Below are 19130 nucleotides of genomic sequence, written 5' to 3'. Positions count from 1 at the left end.
GGAGAAATATAGCTGATGTAAATCAATGATCACAAGAAGGAAATTAAAGACCTTAGGGGAAAACAACTTAAGTGGTGAAAGGACTTGAAACTATGCTTCTGAGAATTGAATACTTTGAATGATGTATAGACATATAGAATGGACACATAGAATTGAACATATAAAATGCTTGGTTCAAAGAAGAAAATTGTGTGTGTGTGCGTGTGTGTGTGTGTGTGTGTGTGTGTGTGTGTATGTGTGTGTGCATGTGAAATATCTTTTAGAGTAGAAGAAGGATTTGAATTTTTAGAGGGCAGAACCAGAAGCCAAAGGTGGGAAAGTCAAATAGAAAATGTTTAATTTAAGGGGAAAAACATACAAGTAATTAGAGGTATTCAGAAAATGAATAGGGAGTAAAGAGTTTTAGATCATTAGAAGTCTTCAAGCAGCAATCAGGTTACCATTTATCCACCTACATATGTGGCCTTTGTTGTGGTGGCTAGCATATAGTATATGCATAATAAATGTTCCTTGATTGTTTGATAGTAGAAGAGAAAAATTTTGTTCAGGTATAAGTTAGAAACCAACTGACCTTGAAGTTTCCTTCTAACTCTGTTATTGCTGAAAGAAAATAGGCTGATTTTCTGTTTCTGAAAAATCTGTTTTCATTTCTGAAATTGTTCACACCTTTTTTTTTTCTCAACATGATGTTCCACAATATGTTTAATGTTGCTTATTCCTATTTACTTACTTTCCTCAAGTTTGTTTCTCTCCACTGTACGATGTGTTTGTTGTTGTACAGTGACATATTTTTGTTTGTGTGTAGGCATGCCTGGCCCTTTTGTTATAGCAAATGCATTTTTTTTCTCCATTAAGTATGGAAATGATTGGTCAACTTCAAGTTTCTCCATATGGCTTTACTGAGACATTTTAATCATGTACTAAGATGTTCCTTTATAATAGTACTATACTCCTGAAAAAAAATCAAGACATTTTCAACTACTCCATATGTGAGAAGTGGGGAATAAAAATAATAACTGCCATTTATATAGCTATCTAAATGATCTCATTTTATCCCTAAAACAACTCTTTGATGCAGAGAGTTCAGGTAGGATGATCTTCATTTTATAGATGAGATTGTGCACTGATAGAAAGGGAATGCTCCTACTGGATAATAATTTTTCTAGAGCCAAGAAGGATTTTAGAAGCCATCCAATCCAACACCATTTTACAGACAAAAGAAACTGAGAGCAGAGAAGTTTCCATTGTCATAAAGTAAGTGGAAAATCTGGGATCAAAAATAGATTTTCTAACTCTGTTCAATGCTTTCTCCTCCACTGCATTCATGCTTAGGGTACATGAAATCTTGAAAGTATAAAAATAATGATCTGCTGGGTCTTGTTGGGATTCTTCTGTTATTTCCATTATTTTCTCCATGTTGTGTTTTTTCTACATTAAAAAGAAACTTTTATATTTTAATGGATCTATAATATAATGTTGTTATTCCCTCCCATGGTATATCTACCCCTTATCTGTGTATTCCCATAAAGTTTCCACTATGAATCCACTCAGTGTTCTAGATATGTTGCTCTAAATGATCTGTTTACTATTTAAAATTAGAAAAGGATAAAAATAAATGTTTTGACTCAATTATCTCCATTTGTAGGAGAAATATGGCTGACATGTTGAGGGAACCAAGAGAGTACGAGATTTGATTACTTGTCATCTATTGATCTTGCTATTATTTACATTGTCTCTTCATATTTCCCCAAAAGGAATCCAGTGATCCTCTCACTATTTAGTCCTGGGTCTGGTTCATTTCTCTCCTTTAGTGTCTGTCATGATAAATGAATAGAACAATAAGGAGATGAAAAATAAATGTGTGAATGCATAACTGAATAAATCATTAAGTACTCACTATGTGCCAAGCATTGTGCTAAGTGCTGGGAATACAAAAATAGATGTAAAGACAATGTCTGTTCTTAAGAAACTTCACTGTACAATCATAGGGAGAGACAACAAACACATGTACAACTACTCTGGTCCAGAAAGTTACAGAATTGGTCACTGGGACTACAGAGTCACTTCATATTCTTTTTTTAGGAACAACAGCAGTTGATTTGATCATGTTCCAGAAATGGAGTGGGGCTAGGTGGGAAAATATAATCACAGAAGCAAGGCATGCCTTTTTTTTGGCTGTTTTAAAAGTTTTTTTTGTATTTCCTAGTGCCTGGCACAGAATAGCATTAGTAAATGTTGACTTTAAGTTAGGGGAATAGGAGATAGACTTCATGAAGAATGGTCTAGGAAACAACTATTTTCTTTTGTTTTTAAAATTAAATGTGCACTTAAAAACTTATCTGCATATTTATCATACTGTGTGTGAAAAATCAGATCAAAAGCTGAAAACAACATAGCAAAAGAAAAAAAAATAAGAAAACAAACAACAACAACAACAAAGGTGAAAATACTATGCTTTGATTCATATTCAGTCTCCATAGTTCTCTCTCTGGATGCCAATTGCTCTTTCCATCATAAGTCTATTGGAATTGCCTTGAATCATCTCATTGTAACTATTTTCTTCATCAATGACAGTAGAGCCATTATATATATAGTAGTATTGTAGAAATCTCAGAGTTGCAAGGGCCCTTAGGTATCATTCAGTCCAATGTGTCCCTAAACAATTCCCTCTACAACATAATTACAAGTATTCATACAAAATTCTCTGGAAGATCTCAAGTGATTGGGCATTTACTGACTTGGGAAGAAGCTCATTTCAGAATCCCTAGGAAAAAGACAGTAAGAGCAAGTAAGCAACATACTCAAACAAGGTCTGCTCTGGAGGTGGTAATTTTGAGGGCATTGAAAGATTCAATCTCAAGATGTAAAAGAATAATTTAAAAAGAGACCGTGTTTTTTATTTGGGGGAGGTTAAAAAAGTTCAAAGGAAAGTAATAAAAAGATTTGTGCTAACTTTCCAATGAAACATTTTTGGACTACTGCTACTTAATCTCTTTGGTGAATTTATTTATAACCAGGGCCAAACAGTTTGAAAGTCCTGTGCGACATATCAATTGGAAACAAGGCACATGAATTCCCTTCCTATGAAAGTGATATATTTCAACTAGACCCTACGACTTCACATTTTCTTGTAGTACATAACACATTTTCTTGAGGAAAAAGAGACTTTCTAAGGAAACAAGATCCTTAACACAAAACTGAAGTCTGTTTAATTTTAGTTTCTCTCTCTCTCTCTCTCTCTCTCTCTCTCTCTCTCTCTCTCTCTCTCTCTCTCTCTCTCTCTCTCTCTCTCTCTGCCTCTCTTTGTCTCTGCCTCTCTCTGTCTGTCTCTCCTATGTATTTCTCTGTCTCTTTTTTCATCCATACTTCCAATCTCTCTCTCCTCTCTATCTCCACCTGTTTTCTTCCTTCCGTCTCTCTCCATTTCTCCTTCTCCTCCTCTTACATATTTCTAAGTTGATATATAGATGGATAGCTATAATTACATAAAGAAATTAGATAAGTAGATTTACCAATATTCCCCAACATGATGCCAGCAACTTACCTTTACATGACTTAATGTAAATGTGATTTTTTCAAGCTGGTAGAATGCAGATGGCTTTGCACTAATTGAGACAGATACAATTGAGGAGATCACCATTTTTTCCTGTTCAGGGCTATTGTTGCTTTCTGTTTCCTGGGAGGCACTCAGAGATGGTGAAAGCAAAGCTCCAATGCTCTTATAATGCAAAAACACAACTACAACAGTACCTGTTAAACAAATAGCATATTTAGTGGACTTTTCCATAGAAAACAATATATGAGATCTTGATAGAAGCCTAATATGTTCTACTTTTCATTAAACCATGCAAAGTCATATGGAATATTTCGAGGAAATGGAAAAGCTTCAAACTGAAAAAAAAGTCTTGTTGATTTATCTGTATACATCTTGTGGCCTTCCAGTAAAATGTAAGTACCTTGAGGGCAAGGACTAATTTTCATTTTTATTTTATATATTTTATTTATTTATTTATTTAATATTTATTTATTTTGAATAAAGCAAGTATTTAATCAAGGCTTATTGAATTGAATACATCAGGCATTTACCTGGCATGCAAAGGAAAAGGGAACATAGAAAAATTTTAGGAGTACAATCCACAAACACCCATGATTAAGGGTTGGTATTCTTTTTATGAATAAATCATTAAGTACTCACTATGTGCCAAGCATTGTGCTCTGAACTTCTTGCAGAATATGTTGAAAACATTTTTATTTTATTTCATCCTTAAATCCAGCATAAAGATGAATAATGTAAAGAAAATTTGAAGTTTGCAAATAGGAAAATTACATGCTTAGTATTCATTCATTTGCATTCATTCACATTTTTGATAAAGAAGGGAGTTCTGGATGAAAATTGTCAGATTTTTATAATATGAGAATCTTTTTATAATTTCATAATTATAATTATATTTATAATAATAAAAATAAAAATCCACAATTTCAGAGCAATTCCAGAGGTTTCTTATTGTGGTTTCCCAGTCATTGAAGAAATCTTGTCTACATTCTTGACATGATTTAGGAAAGCCATGGTGTGTTCAAATATCTAAAGATCCATTAATATGGAAGAAAAATTAGATATATCATATGGAACTATCATCAATGGGTGAAAATTACAGAGATAGGTTTCTGTTCAGAGTGAGGAAGATGAAGTTAACAACTTGAGCCAAGCAAAAAATGGAATGCTTTGGAATTCAGTGAGCTCCCTGTCATTGGAAATTGTTAAACATAGGATAGTGATCATTTCTCAAAGAAATTCCTGCATTGGATTAGAGTTGAACTAAATCATCTTTAAGACAATGTCCTAGTTCTAATGTCTATGATTCTATAATTCTCATTTTGGATTCTAAACATGCAGTTTCTGTGGTGGGAAACTTACTTTCAAGGATAGCACATTCCATCTTCATCCCTTTAATTCCATTTACTAATCCTAGTCCTAAATTCTGGAGCAGCATAAAATTAGTCTAATCCATTTATCCACATGCCAGTTCCTTAAGCATCTTAGCATTAGTCTTATCTTTTCCAGGCTAAGTATCCCTAATTCCTTCAAGGGGTATTAATTTAACACCATTTCTAGAAGTTTCACCATCTTGCTAAATTATGTCTAGATACTGACTAGTTTGTTATGGTTCCTGTGAAAAAATGTATCTTAAGCACTACCAGTGCATTTTGGAGTGAAAGTCTTTACTGACTTCTTAGACTATTAGATATAGAAATGGCCCTTGATATTGTTTAGGCCAAATACTTTATTTTAAGAATTTTTGTTGGTTAATTGTTTTTTTAGCTGTATCCCTACTATTTGTGACTCCATTTGAAGTTTTCTTGGCAAAGACACTGGAGGGTTTGGCCATTTCCTTCTCTAGCTCATTTCATAGATGAGGAAACTGAGGATAACAGGGATAAGTGACTTGTTCAGGATCATTCAAATTAAGTGAGGCCAGATTTGAACTTGGTAATATGAATCTTCTTGACTCTTCACTTGATATTCTATCCCCTGTGCCACCTGGCTGCCCATTTTGAGGATAAAAGAAACCAAAAGCACAAAGAGGTTGTCATTTGTTCAGGGTCAAAGTAGTGGGAAAACTGGGACCTTTCAGGTCTGGGTCTTTTCCAATGAAGTGTTTCTAATAAGTACAGTATATCTCTATTAAGGTAATCAAAGACTTCTTTAGTAACTACAATATGCTCATGTTGAGTTTGCGGTTAATTACAATCCCCAGAATTTTCATATGAATTGCTTTAGAGTTCATTTCCAGACTCTATTGTGAGAGGATCTGGAGGTTGCTGTTTTGATTTTTCTTTTTTATATTCTGGCCCCAGAAGTTATTAGCACATAGCAGGTACTTAATAAAATGTGTGTTGGTTTATTGGTTCATTCTTGCTAAATTTCATTTATTGGTTTTGTTCTACTATTATAATCTATTGAGATAATTTTGAATCTGGTCTTTAATTGAAAGTGACATCTCTCCATTTTATGCCATCTGCAAATTTTGTGAGCATACTTTATTTCCTCTCATGCAACTCAACGGAAAATGTTGAATAAAACAGTCAAAACCACATGACCAGGGCTGGAAAATAGGCTCAGATAGCCACAAATCCATTTAACTGGCATATTACATCATATTCTCAGTGAAAAGGGGCTTTAATGTCCTACTTAAAATGTTTGTTCCACTGTTTCAGATGAGGAAGAGCATTCTTTTCAATGGAGAAAATGGCATCAAGACAAGAATTAAGTAGCTTTATCCTTTCTTGTTATCTGTAAATATTATATCTTCTGCTCTAGGCAACAGATCCATCTTTTTACTTTTCTAAGTTAAAATATCATTTTGTTTTATTAGCAATTTTGAAAGTTTCATTTTTTTTCTGGTTCTTATAGGTACTATTCTTCATATCTCAGTTTTGAATGAATTCTTGGTTATACACACCATGTCTTCTCTTTCATGGTACAGTGGCTAGGCTACTGGATCTGGATTAAAAAAAAAAAACCTGGCTTTGAATCCTGCCTACCTGGGTTACTACAAGCCAATCATTTAATTTCTGGGTGCTGGTGCTTCAATTTCTTCATTTCCAAAAAGTGGGGACTTGACAGCCTCCAAAGTCTCTCACAGCTCTACAATGGATTCCATGATCTTTTGTATGCATTCTTTTAAAATATGAATTCATCAGAACCTTATTCTGCAATTCATGGGCTCCTTTAGATGCTTCTTTTTTTTTTCTTTCTAATATATATTAAATATTTTTGCCAGGTTTTCATTTTTTAGATTTTCCCTCCCCTTTTTGTTTGCTAATAATGCAACTAAACAGTCAATAAATTGGGAATTTGACCAGTGAGGTGGGACTATTGCAATTATCTGGACTTTTTCTCTGAAACCTTAAATAAAAGGAAATATTAAGTGTAAGAAAAACATACATGCAAGTCTAATCCATTTGTATAAAGACTAATATTCCTATTGAACACTTTTATTCTAAAATACATAAATAACCACTAAAGTAAAAATATTGAAATGTCTCCTTAGAAAACTTAGCTGTTATTTGCCATGCAAATCTGGGGAAGTTTATTCTATAGAAGAAAAATGGATATTGCAAAGGGTGAAGTAGGCAAGGATGAAGGCACTGATTTCTGCCTACTTTCCCTGATTGGGAATGAGTATGTCCCCAATGAAATCTTTAAAAATATACAAGTTAATAGAATAAATGCAAATTTACATAAAAGAAACTTTACAACCTCTGATATCCCAAAGATCTAACTTAATAACCCTTCCAATAACTCATCCTCATAATTTTTTGATATTCTCAGTGCATTTCTCTAGTGAAATTAATCACCTGTATTGAGCTATCTCTTCTACAGGCACACCATTGAGAGCCTAGCTAATGAGTGTTTGGGTAGTGGATAATAGCTGAACAAGGTGAATAGAGATGGGGCATAGAGCTTGATATATGGCAGATCCTTCTCCAAACCTGCCCTAAAAGGGAAATGACTGACTGTGGGGTTTATGATGGGAAAGACCCTATGACCAGGGACCTACAGGCGATTTCAAACAAACTAGTCTGCTCTTTAGCAATAGCAGAATATAGATATGAGATTGCTAGGAACACGAGGGAGAGAAAAATGGGTTATTATTCTGTTCATTCACAGTGTCCTACCTCTATTGGAGGACAAACTATATGCTTCTTTGAACTATAGTTATTCTTATATATATATCTTCATCCCTATTAGCTCATATGTTGTTTAAAGGTAGGTATCTTCCTCATGGTATATTTCCATGCACAGAGTAGAATGCAATAAATGTTTATTGAGCTAAACCCTGAAAAATAAACAAACTTTTAATCATTTATTATGTGCAAAACATAGAGGAGAATATATGTTTATATGTGACAATTTAATGAATAATTATTCTTTATACATGTTATAGATGTTCTTTTTCAACAAATTCAACAGATATATGCATTCTATTATATGATGTATACCTATATACAATATATATGGTTATACATACACACACATATATACACACATACATATATGCACACAAATGTATATGAATAAAATTCAGTCCAGTACTTTGTAAAGAAGAGTTATTAGAAATATTGTTGTTCAGTCATGTCTCATTCTGTGATCCCTTTTGGGATTTTCTTGGCAAAGATACTGGAATGATTTTCCATTTCTTTCTTCATCTCATTTTACATATGAGGAAACTGAGGCAAACAGGATTAAGTGACTAGTCCAGAGTCACACAGCTAGTGAGTATCTGAGGCCAGATTTGAACTCAGTATGAGGAGTCTTCCTGACTCCAGGTTGGACACTCAATCCACTGTATTACTTGACTGCCCTATTTTTTAAAAAAGAGATTTGCTGAATTTGGAAAAAAAACCAACCATAATGTGTTAAGAATACACACAAATACACACACACATACACACAATTTTATATTTATTCAGCTCAGTATTCCAGATACTATACCCACAAACACACACAAACATACCCATAATTTTGTTCACGCCAGTGATTTCACTGGCATAGGAAACATTCCCACAAATAATTTATATCGGTTTCTTCTAAACAACTTAAAGTCTTAGAGAGTTGTCAAGAGCACTGAGAGATTGGTTAAGTGATAAGGATCACAAAACTAGTATATATCAAAACCTTTTGGCTCTGAGGCCACTATTTTTGTGACATAATCTAACAAGGTTTCTTTTATTTGAACTAATATTTATTTAATATTATATGTATGATATGACTCTCATAAAAATAAAATACAAATAAAAGGAGGCAGTTCTCCTACCATTAGAATCACTTTCATCTTTCTTCTTTGGGTAGATTTTTATATAATTTCCTTCCATGTTCACATGAGGATGAATATGTTTCATATGATGAGAATCAAAAGCCAATAATTTGAGACCTAAAAAAAGCAATACAACTCTTATATTTATTTAAAATATTGTCATGAGTAGAACTTATATATATATATATATATATATATAATATGACTTACATTATTATGTTTCAATATATGACCTATGCCAATTTCAATAAAGACAATATACTTTGATATTAACAGCCATGTCCATATATTAGGTATATCAAAAGTCTCAGTGGAGTTTTAAGTCTTAGTAGCTTATTGTTATTGTTTGTTATGTCTAACTCTTCATGACTTTATTTGGGGATTTCTTGGCAAAGATACTGGAGTACTTTGCCATTTCCTTCTCCAGATTATTTTATAGGTGAGAAAACTAAGGTAATCAGTATTATATGATCTCCCCAAGGTTGCATAGCTAGTAAGCATCTGAGACTAGATTTGAGCTCATAAAGAAGAGTTTTCCTGACTTCAAGACTGGAAATATATCCATTGAGTCACCTACCTGTCATGTCATAGTTATTCAACTATCAATTATTAATTATTATCAACATTATAACTAAAATAATTTGAGGCTACTAAAGCTTAAAATTATTTAATTTTTGGGCACCCTGTATTTGTGGCTAAAATATTAGGGTTTTTTTCCCCATGAAATACTGATTTTAATTTACCATGTATCAAATGAGATAAGGAAATTAGAATTTTGAATTGAATAAAAAGCATAATGACTTTACAAAGAGATTAAACATTTCCAAATTTCAAAGCAAGTCAAACAGATGGTTTTGAATCACAGCTCTGATATTATTTCCTAAAGAATACTGGGCCAGGTACTTCTGTGGAGCTCATTTGTAAAAAGTAGGGACCTAAAAAAGGTGTTCTAACCCTATTGCTTACTGACCTTAATATTTAGATGCTAAGGCATCCGTAGATGGCACAAAAATACAATATAGTGAGTAAATAGATTCTCATTTAAGGTAGAAAATCTCCCACATGCTAAATCATATCAAAATTATTATGTAGAAATTCAATTTTTAATTATAATAAGATAATATTTCACCTAATATTTATGGCAAGTCCTAATAATATGAAAATTATAACTATGACAAACATGAAAATTAAATGTAATTTTGAACTCATTTATATATGGGTTCCCTCCAATATACTGATTGTAACCTATCCACATCTACTAATTCTGTTATCTATCCATGTCATGCTTCCCAAATATATATACATATATATATATATATAGATCCATGTCATGCTTCCCAAATATATATATAATATATATATATAATACACACACACACATATATATACATACATACACACACACACACACACACATATATATATATATGTACATATGTCCTCATGTCCTCATAGTTGTGAATACTCCGACTTCATCAACCATACATTTCTCTGATATTTTTTATTTCTGTTATTTGTTAGGTTGACCTTAACCATATATTTCTCTTTTTCTCTGAGTGATACTTATAATTTTTCAGCAACTGTACTGTTCTATAACATGCAATGAAATAACTCTGATATAATATCAGTGTTTAAAAGATGGAATATTTTTGGGTTTGGCAAAATTCAAGCAGTTTTGCAATTTTTAGGAGGCAGTCCAATCTATTCATCTATTTAAATCTTGTTTCATTAATTGTTTATTTTATATTATTTGTGCAAGATTTTATATCTATATACATATATATATATGATGTACATATATACACATTTGTGTGCATGCATATATACATGCACACAAATATAGGGTATACAAATATAAATATACACACATATATAGGGTATCCTAAAAATCTTAATGATGTTTTAAATTATTAAAGCTAAATAAAAAATATAAATATACACACATATATAGGGTATCCTAAAAATCTTAATGATGTTTTAAATTATTAAAGCTAAATCAAAGCTTTTAAGTTTTTAAGTCTACTTAAACTCTACTACAACTTTTGGGACAACTTGTACACACTATAAAGATATATGAGTGTATGTTTGTATATATTGTGGTTATACACACATATAGGTTGCCTTTCTGAATCTCTATATCTATATACTTATACAATATAAATGCACATATAGATATATAGAAGCATATACATATCTATATCTATACTGAGCTATAACTTTAGAAATGCATCTATATATTTTTAGTTATACATATATAAAGGTAATTCTAGAATTTCCTCACAGATATATGCATACATAATATACACACATGTAAACACATAATATACATATATATAGATCTACATATCCTGATGGCTAAGCTCCGTGTGTACATAAAGACATATCTATTTATGTATATAGGAACAAAATGATGGCTGAGATATGTTGTCCATCTAACTGAATATCATAATCTGAATAACAGATATAATTAATTCACTTGATTTTTTTTTCTGTCGGATAGTCATATCATCAGACCAAGCACCATAAATAGTTAGATCTCAACTGTGAGATTTTCATTCTTCTGGGATGTGATGTAACCAGAATGATATCATCTGAAAACAGCACCATCTGGAGGAACTTCCCCTCCCAAAGGATTCATTCTTCACTTTGAATTCAACAGTATATTTTATCTATCACAGTAGTGAATAATACTTTTGGGGAGCATATATTTATTTTATCTCTCACCTGTTATCAATCATCAAAGAGTCATCAAACAAGTTATTTCTATTATTATATCTTCCAAAGAATGTTAAATCATTTTTATATATGTGGCGTATGTGTGTGTGTGTGTGTGTGTGTGTGTGTTTGTGTATGAAGTTAGACATAAAAGTTGGTCGTTTCCATAATTGCCTTTGTTGAGTACACATATAGTCCAAGATCATTTCCATGCCTTTGCTATCTTTTTATCCCTAAAATACCTTGTGGATCAATTCCTGGATGCTCTTACAATTTTGTCTCCTTTAGCACAGATCTCATCAATTTATGAGTTTAACCCAGTTGCTTTTCCCATTTTCATTTCTTTGAAGACCAGTTTGATCTATTCTATGAGGACATGCAGGAGTGTGATTAGAATCATATATAGTGTAATGACTCTATAATCCTTGATTGTAAAGAAGTTTGATATAATACTAATAGAAATATAACAATAACAATAACAAAAGTCATAATACTTGGTATTTATATTTCTAAACAGAATTGCATTCTCTTCCTAACAATAATTCATTGGGCTAAAGAGCTCGAATAGTATTTTCTCCATTGTAAAGATGAGGAAACTGAGGGTCATAGAAGTTGAATGATATATCCAACTTAAACAGTTAGTAAATGGTGAAGCTAAAATATAAACCCAAGTCTTCTGAAATTTAATTGATTGCTGTTTACAATATGTCAGAATCATTCAATATTGACATGTATCAAGGTATATGTATAGCAGAAGAACTCAGTGGTTCTTTCAGAAATTTGACCAATTTTCCTATGATGCTCCCTAAAGACATTCTAAGGATAACTTCATATTGATAATCTCTTTTCAAGGACATGAGAATCTAGAAAAGAAAGGATCATTGATATTTATTGTTTAAATGTTTAGATAATTTTTAAAGTTTTCATTCTCAAATAAAAAGTATATGTTGAAAAAGAATACTTTAGTTAAAATATTTCTTTATTAATTAGAAAATCTCTAGAAAATGAACAAGGGGAGAAGTGCAGCTTTCCTGATATGAGTGAAAACAAATATCACACTATTATAGTGTCAAAGCCAAAACAGTAATAGGAGTTACTTAGGAGTTATTTAGGAGGGAAGAAATAGGTTTACTCCATTGATTAATATATTTTGACATTAAACATGCTAAAATAAATTTTGATGCCTAATATAGAAATACTTTGTTTGACTTTACATGTACAATGGGCATTATATCACTTGCATTTTCAATGGGTATGGGAGAGAGACAACTTGGAACTTAAAATTTTAAAAAATCATGCTAAAAGGGAAATTAAAACATTAAAAATCTATAATAAAATATTTCAGGAGAAATATGAGCATTATACACAAATAGCATAAACATAAATTTTTTTTGCTTTTTTATATGGAAAAAAATGAAACCATATTTCAAAATGAGAATGTTGCACAAAGAGGGATTCTTTCCTTACCCATGTCGCTTGAATTAATCTCTAACTGAGTTGTCTTTTTGAAGTTCTGGGACATGTTTAGCATGGTCTGCTCCGCCGTGTGCATCAGCTTGGTGAGACTTGTTCTTCTATTATCTGCTGACAGCTTGTCCCAAATTGTAATTTTATCTTTTTGAACCAAATTGTTTACGGTGTTAACGAAAACCTATTGGTGGGAGAAACAAGTTTTTTTTTTTTTTGTTGTTGGGGGGTGTTGGAATCTCATGCTATTCACAGGAGTACAGGAAAATATAATCACAAGTCCCAGGCTACTTACATTAATAGTTGTATTAGTAAGTGCTTCCTTCCTCAAGATGTTGCTACTCATAAAACTCAAAGATGAGAAAATGTAGACAATGCTTCAACATTGGTAAGTACATCAATAGGGAAAAGCGCTTGCCCAGAATTTTGGTAGATTTCTTGGAGCAGATTTAAGGGTTCCTTTATATGCTTAATCTGAGAAGAAAAAAAGGGGTAGCAGTGATGGAAGGAAGAAAATCAAAATATATACTATATATTTTTTAAGATGAGAATTTATAACAGATTTTTACCCTAGAAATATTCTATTGATTTGGGATAGTGGTATATAGATACCCCATTTTTACATCTGCATTCTTACATGGACATACACATATGTATAAACTAACATAAAACGCTAATATAAAGTATGTACATTCAGTGATGTACTGTGTGTGTGTGTGTGTGTGTGATGTATGTGTATAGACTTGTGATTTCCTTGGTGAGGAAGCTCCTGGTGAGGAATTTCCTTTATAACACAGGTTGACACCTTCTTCATAACTTAGACAGTTGGTTAAAGCATTAAAAGCTGAAGGTGCTGTGTAAGTAGGATTTGAACATAGTCCCTTCTTCAACTCAAGAAGTTCTATCCTGCTATATCTTTCTCTCTGTAAATAATATAATGGTATTAAATACAAACCCTGATTTGGACCCAGGGATTAATAAACATAATCTAACTGCATAAATTCAACAGAGGTAATTATTTTGAGAAATAACAGCAATCTTTTCAGGATAGATACACTGATAGACCTTTGTATACCACATGTGTGTGCTGCAGTAGAAAGGATCACTAGTCAGAATATCTGAGTTCTGCCTTCTAACTATGTGGCCTTGGTTAGGTTATGTAAATTTCCTTGAACCTTGATTTCCTAATCTCTGAAAAAAAAAGTGGGGTTGAAGGAAATGACCTTCTTATGGTTTTTCGTTGCTCTAAATCTGTGGTCTTCTTTTAGATTCCTGACTAGGAAAGTCAGAAGCTTCTCTTGATAAAATGCTTTCCATTAATGCTTCTTAGTACTTGGTCAATGAGTCTTAGAGTTTTAGAGTTATCTCAGACTCTGAGTATTTGCCAGATCATAGCTAGTACTTAACAGAAGCAAGACTTGGATCCATACTTTCCTGATACCAAAGATGATAATCTTTCTGGTAGGGAGTATGCAAAGGCAAAAATGTATTTTATAGTTCTTTCCTGCTGTATGAGATAAATGAGCTTATACCCACACACACACACACCACACACACACACATGTACACACATGTATACACATGTATATATGTATATATACATATACACACATATATTCCAACCTATTTTAATGAATGGATTTTTCAAAATATGAAATCATTTTTCTAAATAATAAGTACACATCTAAATATTAAATGATAAATTAATCATTGAATTGTACTTTTGAATCTAACCGAGGAAGTTCTTTTAAATTTGGTGATAGAGGAAATATGTTTTTGATTCTATTCCAATGCTCCTGGCTGAGATTCACTGATTCAATCACTTTAGAAACTGGTTATCTTATGAAAATATTCACGTATGTCACATTTTCTTTGAAATTTGCACCTTTAAGGGGAAATATGATTGTATAATGTTCCTGACTTGGATCTGCAAAGTCCTGGGTAAAAATCTTGCTTCTGACACTTATTAGCTGTGTGATCTTCGGCAAGTCCTTAGGTCTTCTATGTCTCATTTTCCTTTTTTGTAAAATGAAGAAGTTGGATAGGATGGCCTCTAAGTTTCCTTCTAACTCTTTAATCAATTATCCTGTGAACCTAACAAGTGCTCCTTTGAATGGGACAAAATAAGGCAGGCTTTTGCTATGTTACTTGTCAGCTGTACCCAATTTTTTTATTGAGTACATTTTACAACACGCCAAATAATAAGTCACAAAGTATAATTAAATGTGGAAAAATCATATCTTCTCTATTTATCACACTAAGCAACAGAAACAGTTTGGTTATTTTCCAATTCATCAAATTTTTAATACTACCCAAACAAATTATAGGAAATTAACAAGCTAATTAAGCCTTAGATTTTAATAAGTGAGCTACTTCCAATGTTCTAGAAGTCTAACTGCAGGCTCCCATTCCTAAAAAAATCATTTTGAAAGCATATTTACAGAAACAAAAGTGTCAAATTCAAATAAACCATGATCTTAAAAGCTTATGCATAAACCATTCTACTTACTTCAATTAAAGTTTTGTTAATATTTGCAGCAATGCAGACATCATCTAAATGACAGTTTTGCCTTCACATTTTCTGTAGAAAAAGAAAATTCACCATCTGGTAACTTTGTTTTATATACCACAAATGGTTTATTGAATAATTCAATTCCCAGTTATTAAGTAGCATATATGCTTACTGGATACATTTGAATAATTTCCAATGATATATGGATCCTTTCCCCAAACTATTAAAAACAAACAAAACAGAAAGCACATTCTTCAACATGTCTGATTTTTTTTTTTGCTTATGTTAAGAATAAATTTTCTTTTCATCCATAAACTTGATTTAAGATATTGTGCGTGTCAATTATATCCTCATATTGTTGTAATGTCAGTGCTTTGGTTCTCTTGCTGATGAACCTTAGTGGGGCCCTAAGGAGCAGTGGTGGTTTCTTTAGAGGAGGTCATTCTATCAAAACACAGACACCTTTATAATATCATTTACCTTGGCAGTAAGTACCATCATTTGGCTTAAATTGAAATTTTCCTGTGGATGGCTGATAACCTTCTTTGCAGACACAGTGATACCCTCCGTGCACGTTTTCACATTTAGCATGATCCCCACAGACACCTGGGGTTGCTTCCCGACACTCATCTATATCTGCAAATATTGTGAGAAATTGAATTTTTTATTAAGTATTTACAGACTAACACCTTGCTACCTTGTTGATAATGGTACTGCATCCTGCTAGCCATTTCATAACAAAATTGTTTTTTAAAAAGTGAGGAAATAGAAAACCAAATGTAATGGGGACACATCTGAAAATGCTATCAAGGAGAACTGAGCACATAAAAAACATTTAGTTTAAACAATCAGTTTTGATATGATAGTGAAAAATGTTTCAGCAACCAAATACATGCATGTGTTTCTTTCCTCTTATAAACAAAGATTAAGCACAAAAAAAGCATTCGGGTATTCAGGTGACTGAAATGAGTTTGAGGACGTTCTTTGTATATAAAGTATGCCTTTAAAATTAATTTAATAAAGATTTATTTCTTTAAAGGGATCTATTTCTGCTGTTTCTCTAATGATATCTAAAATGAAGCTTTCTGCATATTATTAAAGCAATTATCAATTCTTTTATTCAGTGACATGAGAAAAAAATAAACAAGGATTTCTCACATTAATATTTTCTGAATGTGGTACTTCAGACATCAGTCATGCTCTTCAGCTAATGTCAAACACTGAAAAGTACTATTTAAAATGTTTGCTTTATCTCACTCAAAACATTTCTTTTTTTGTCACAAGTTATTTTGTCACATTAAATTAAATCACAATTTTATCATGTCATTGAATACAATATACTTCTCTTCAACTTTACTTTGCATTTGCTTTTGTATGTGGATGAGGTTTCCAGTCAGTCTCCAAAGTGATTCTCCTTTATAAAGCATTGGCTCCCTATTACATCCAGTATCAAATATAAAATCCTCTGTTTGACTGTTAAAGCCCTTCATAACTTGGCTTCTTCCTACATTTCCATTTTTCTTCTTCTTAAATTGAATTTTATTTTCAGATATGAATCTTTTCTTTCCAAACTGTCTTCTTTCCCCTCAATTTTTCCTACTTTTCTTACTCACTACTCCCTGCCTCCATAATCTCTGTGATGCAGTTGCACTAACCTTCTCACTGATCCTCTATTTCAAGTTCCATGATTCTTTTACTTACTATCTCCCATGCCTTGAATATTCTTCCTTAGCTCAACCTTCGGGTTTCTCCCAAGACTCAGTTCAAACCACACATTCTACAAGAGATTTTTCTTTTCCCTTTGGATTGCTGGGGTTTCCCTCTGAAAATTATTTGCCATTTACATTCTATGTATCTTGTATGCAGGCAGATGACACAGTGAATAAAGTGTCAGGCTGGCAGTCAGGAAAACTCATATTCCTGAGTTCAAATTTGGTCTCAGAGTGACTATACTAGTAGTGTGACTCTGATCAAATCACTCATCTGTACTTAGTTTGCTCATCTGTAAGATGAACCTGAGAAGGCAATGTAAAACTGTTCTAGCATCTTCACCAACAAACCCCCAAATGGGGTTACAAAGAGTCAGATACAACTGAACAACATATGTATATGTTTGTATACTGTCTCCCTCATAAAACTGTGGGACAGGGGATGTATTTCTACATTTCTTTGTATCTCTTAACGTGGTACCTGTCTCATATCAAGTCCATAATAAATACTTGTTGATTGACTAGTAAATTCAGTCATACTTATGTGTCTCTCACTTTAGAATTAAACTTCTTGGGAACAAAGACAGTCCTTTTTTCTTCCTATCTCCAGCACTAAAATAGGACCTGACAAACATTAAGCACTTACTCTATGTTTGGTGATGTTTGTTATTGTCAGTGCCTTCATAGTGCTTGGTACATAGCAGACACTTAAAAATGCTTGCTTGTTTGATCAATTATAGTTCTTATTTCAATGGGCTACCAATTTCTTCATCAATGCAGGTAACAAACTTTCTATAAATCAGAAGATGGTTTTATGAGTGTTTCAGTTGTAAAAGTTCATGACTTGCTGTTTGCCTTGTTTGACCTTACATCTGTTTTGTCCTCAATCTGTTGAAAGGCCTATATTCCTATTCCATTCCATTCCATGATAGTTTAAGTAGTTAATATTTTCTACACATTGTGCCAGACTCTATAGATATAAATACATATCTTCACATAGTTCTTTGATTTTTTCATATTTATCATGTCTTATGGCACAATGACATTCTATTACTGCCATAGAACTCTATTTAGCCAATTCCCAATCAATAATAAACTTTTGTTTTCAATCTTATGCTACATATAAGTACTATTATGAATGAATATTTGGTAAACATTGTCCTGTGTTTCCTTGGAGTAAATACTTGGTAATGGCACCCATGTGTTAAAGGATATATATGTATGTGTATATATGTCTGTTTTTAGCTTAATTCCAAGTTGTTTTCTAGAATTATGGATATAGAGAATATCCATGGAATATTATAGATATTCATAATCCAGCTCAAGCATATTGATATGCTACTCTCTTTGAATATTCCCATCTTTTGTATTTGCTACTTTGATAATTATTTTGATTTCTATTGTATGGCTATTTCTAATAATCATGTTTGGCAATTTGCATCTCCTTTTAAAAAATTCCTTTATTTTTTAATTTATAGAATAAAACCCACATTTCCATAACATAGTATAATAAAAATGATCGATAACAATTTGTTCATGTCCCTTTGACCTCTTTTTTTGTTGTTTTTGGGAAATGACTTTTGATCTTATATATATATATATATATATATATATATATATATATATATATATATATATATATATATATATATATATATATATATTTGTCCCTTATATAATTTCAGTATTAAATAATTATTGGAAATATGTGATACAAAGATTTTTTTCTTATTTGACATCTTTTCTTCTTATCCTAATTGCATTGCATTGATTTTATTTGTATAAAACCTTTTCGATTTCACAAAACCAAAACTTACCTATTTTATTTTCTATGATTACCTCTAGTCCATGGTGGTTTTTTTTTTTTTAAAGAAGTCTCCTAGTCATAGTTGTTAAAAGTAACTGAAC

At 32.0% G+C, this 19130-nt stretch overlaps 1 protein-coding gene across 1 annotated transcript in view; it reads right to left on the bottom strand.

Moving 5' to 3' along the window:
* Window positions 1–19130, bottom strand: part of ADGRL4 (adhesion G protein-coupled receptor L4) — a 130170-nt gene that overhangs the window by 37437 nt on the left and 73603 nt on the right. The window contains 8 exon segments of the mRNA XM_074266434.1: window positions 3545–3750; window positions 8820–8936; window positions 13002–13185; window positions 13297–13361; window positions 13364–13475; window positions 15511–15567; window positions 15569–15582; window positions 15994–16149. Of these exon segments, the coding sequence (XP_074122535.1) occupies window positions 3545–3750; window positions 8820–8936; window positions 13002–13185; window positions 13297–13361; window positions 13364–13475; window positions 15511–15567; window positions 15569–15582; window positions 15994–16149 (911 nt within the window).

This window comes from Sminthopsis crassicaudata, chromosome 4, assembly GCF_048593235.1.
Source record: "Sminthopsis crassicaudata isolate SCR6 chromosome 4, ASM4859323v1, whole genome shotgun sequence".
Classification (NCBI taxonomy): domain Eukaryota; kingdom Metazoa; phylum Chordata; class Mammalia; order Dasyuromorphia; family Dasyuridae; genus Sminthopsis; species Sminthopsis crassicaudata.
Note: the sequence above shows the minus strand (reverse complement) of the source record. Positions and strands in the feature narration are given on the sequence as shown.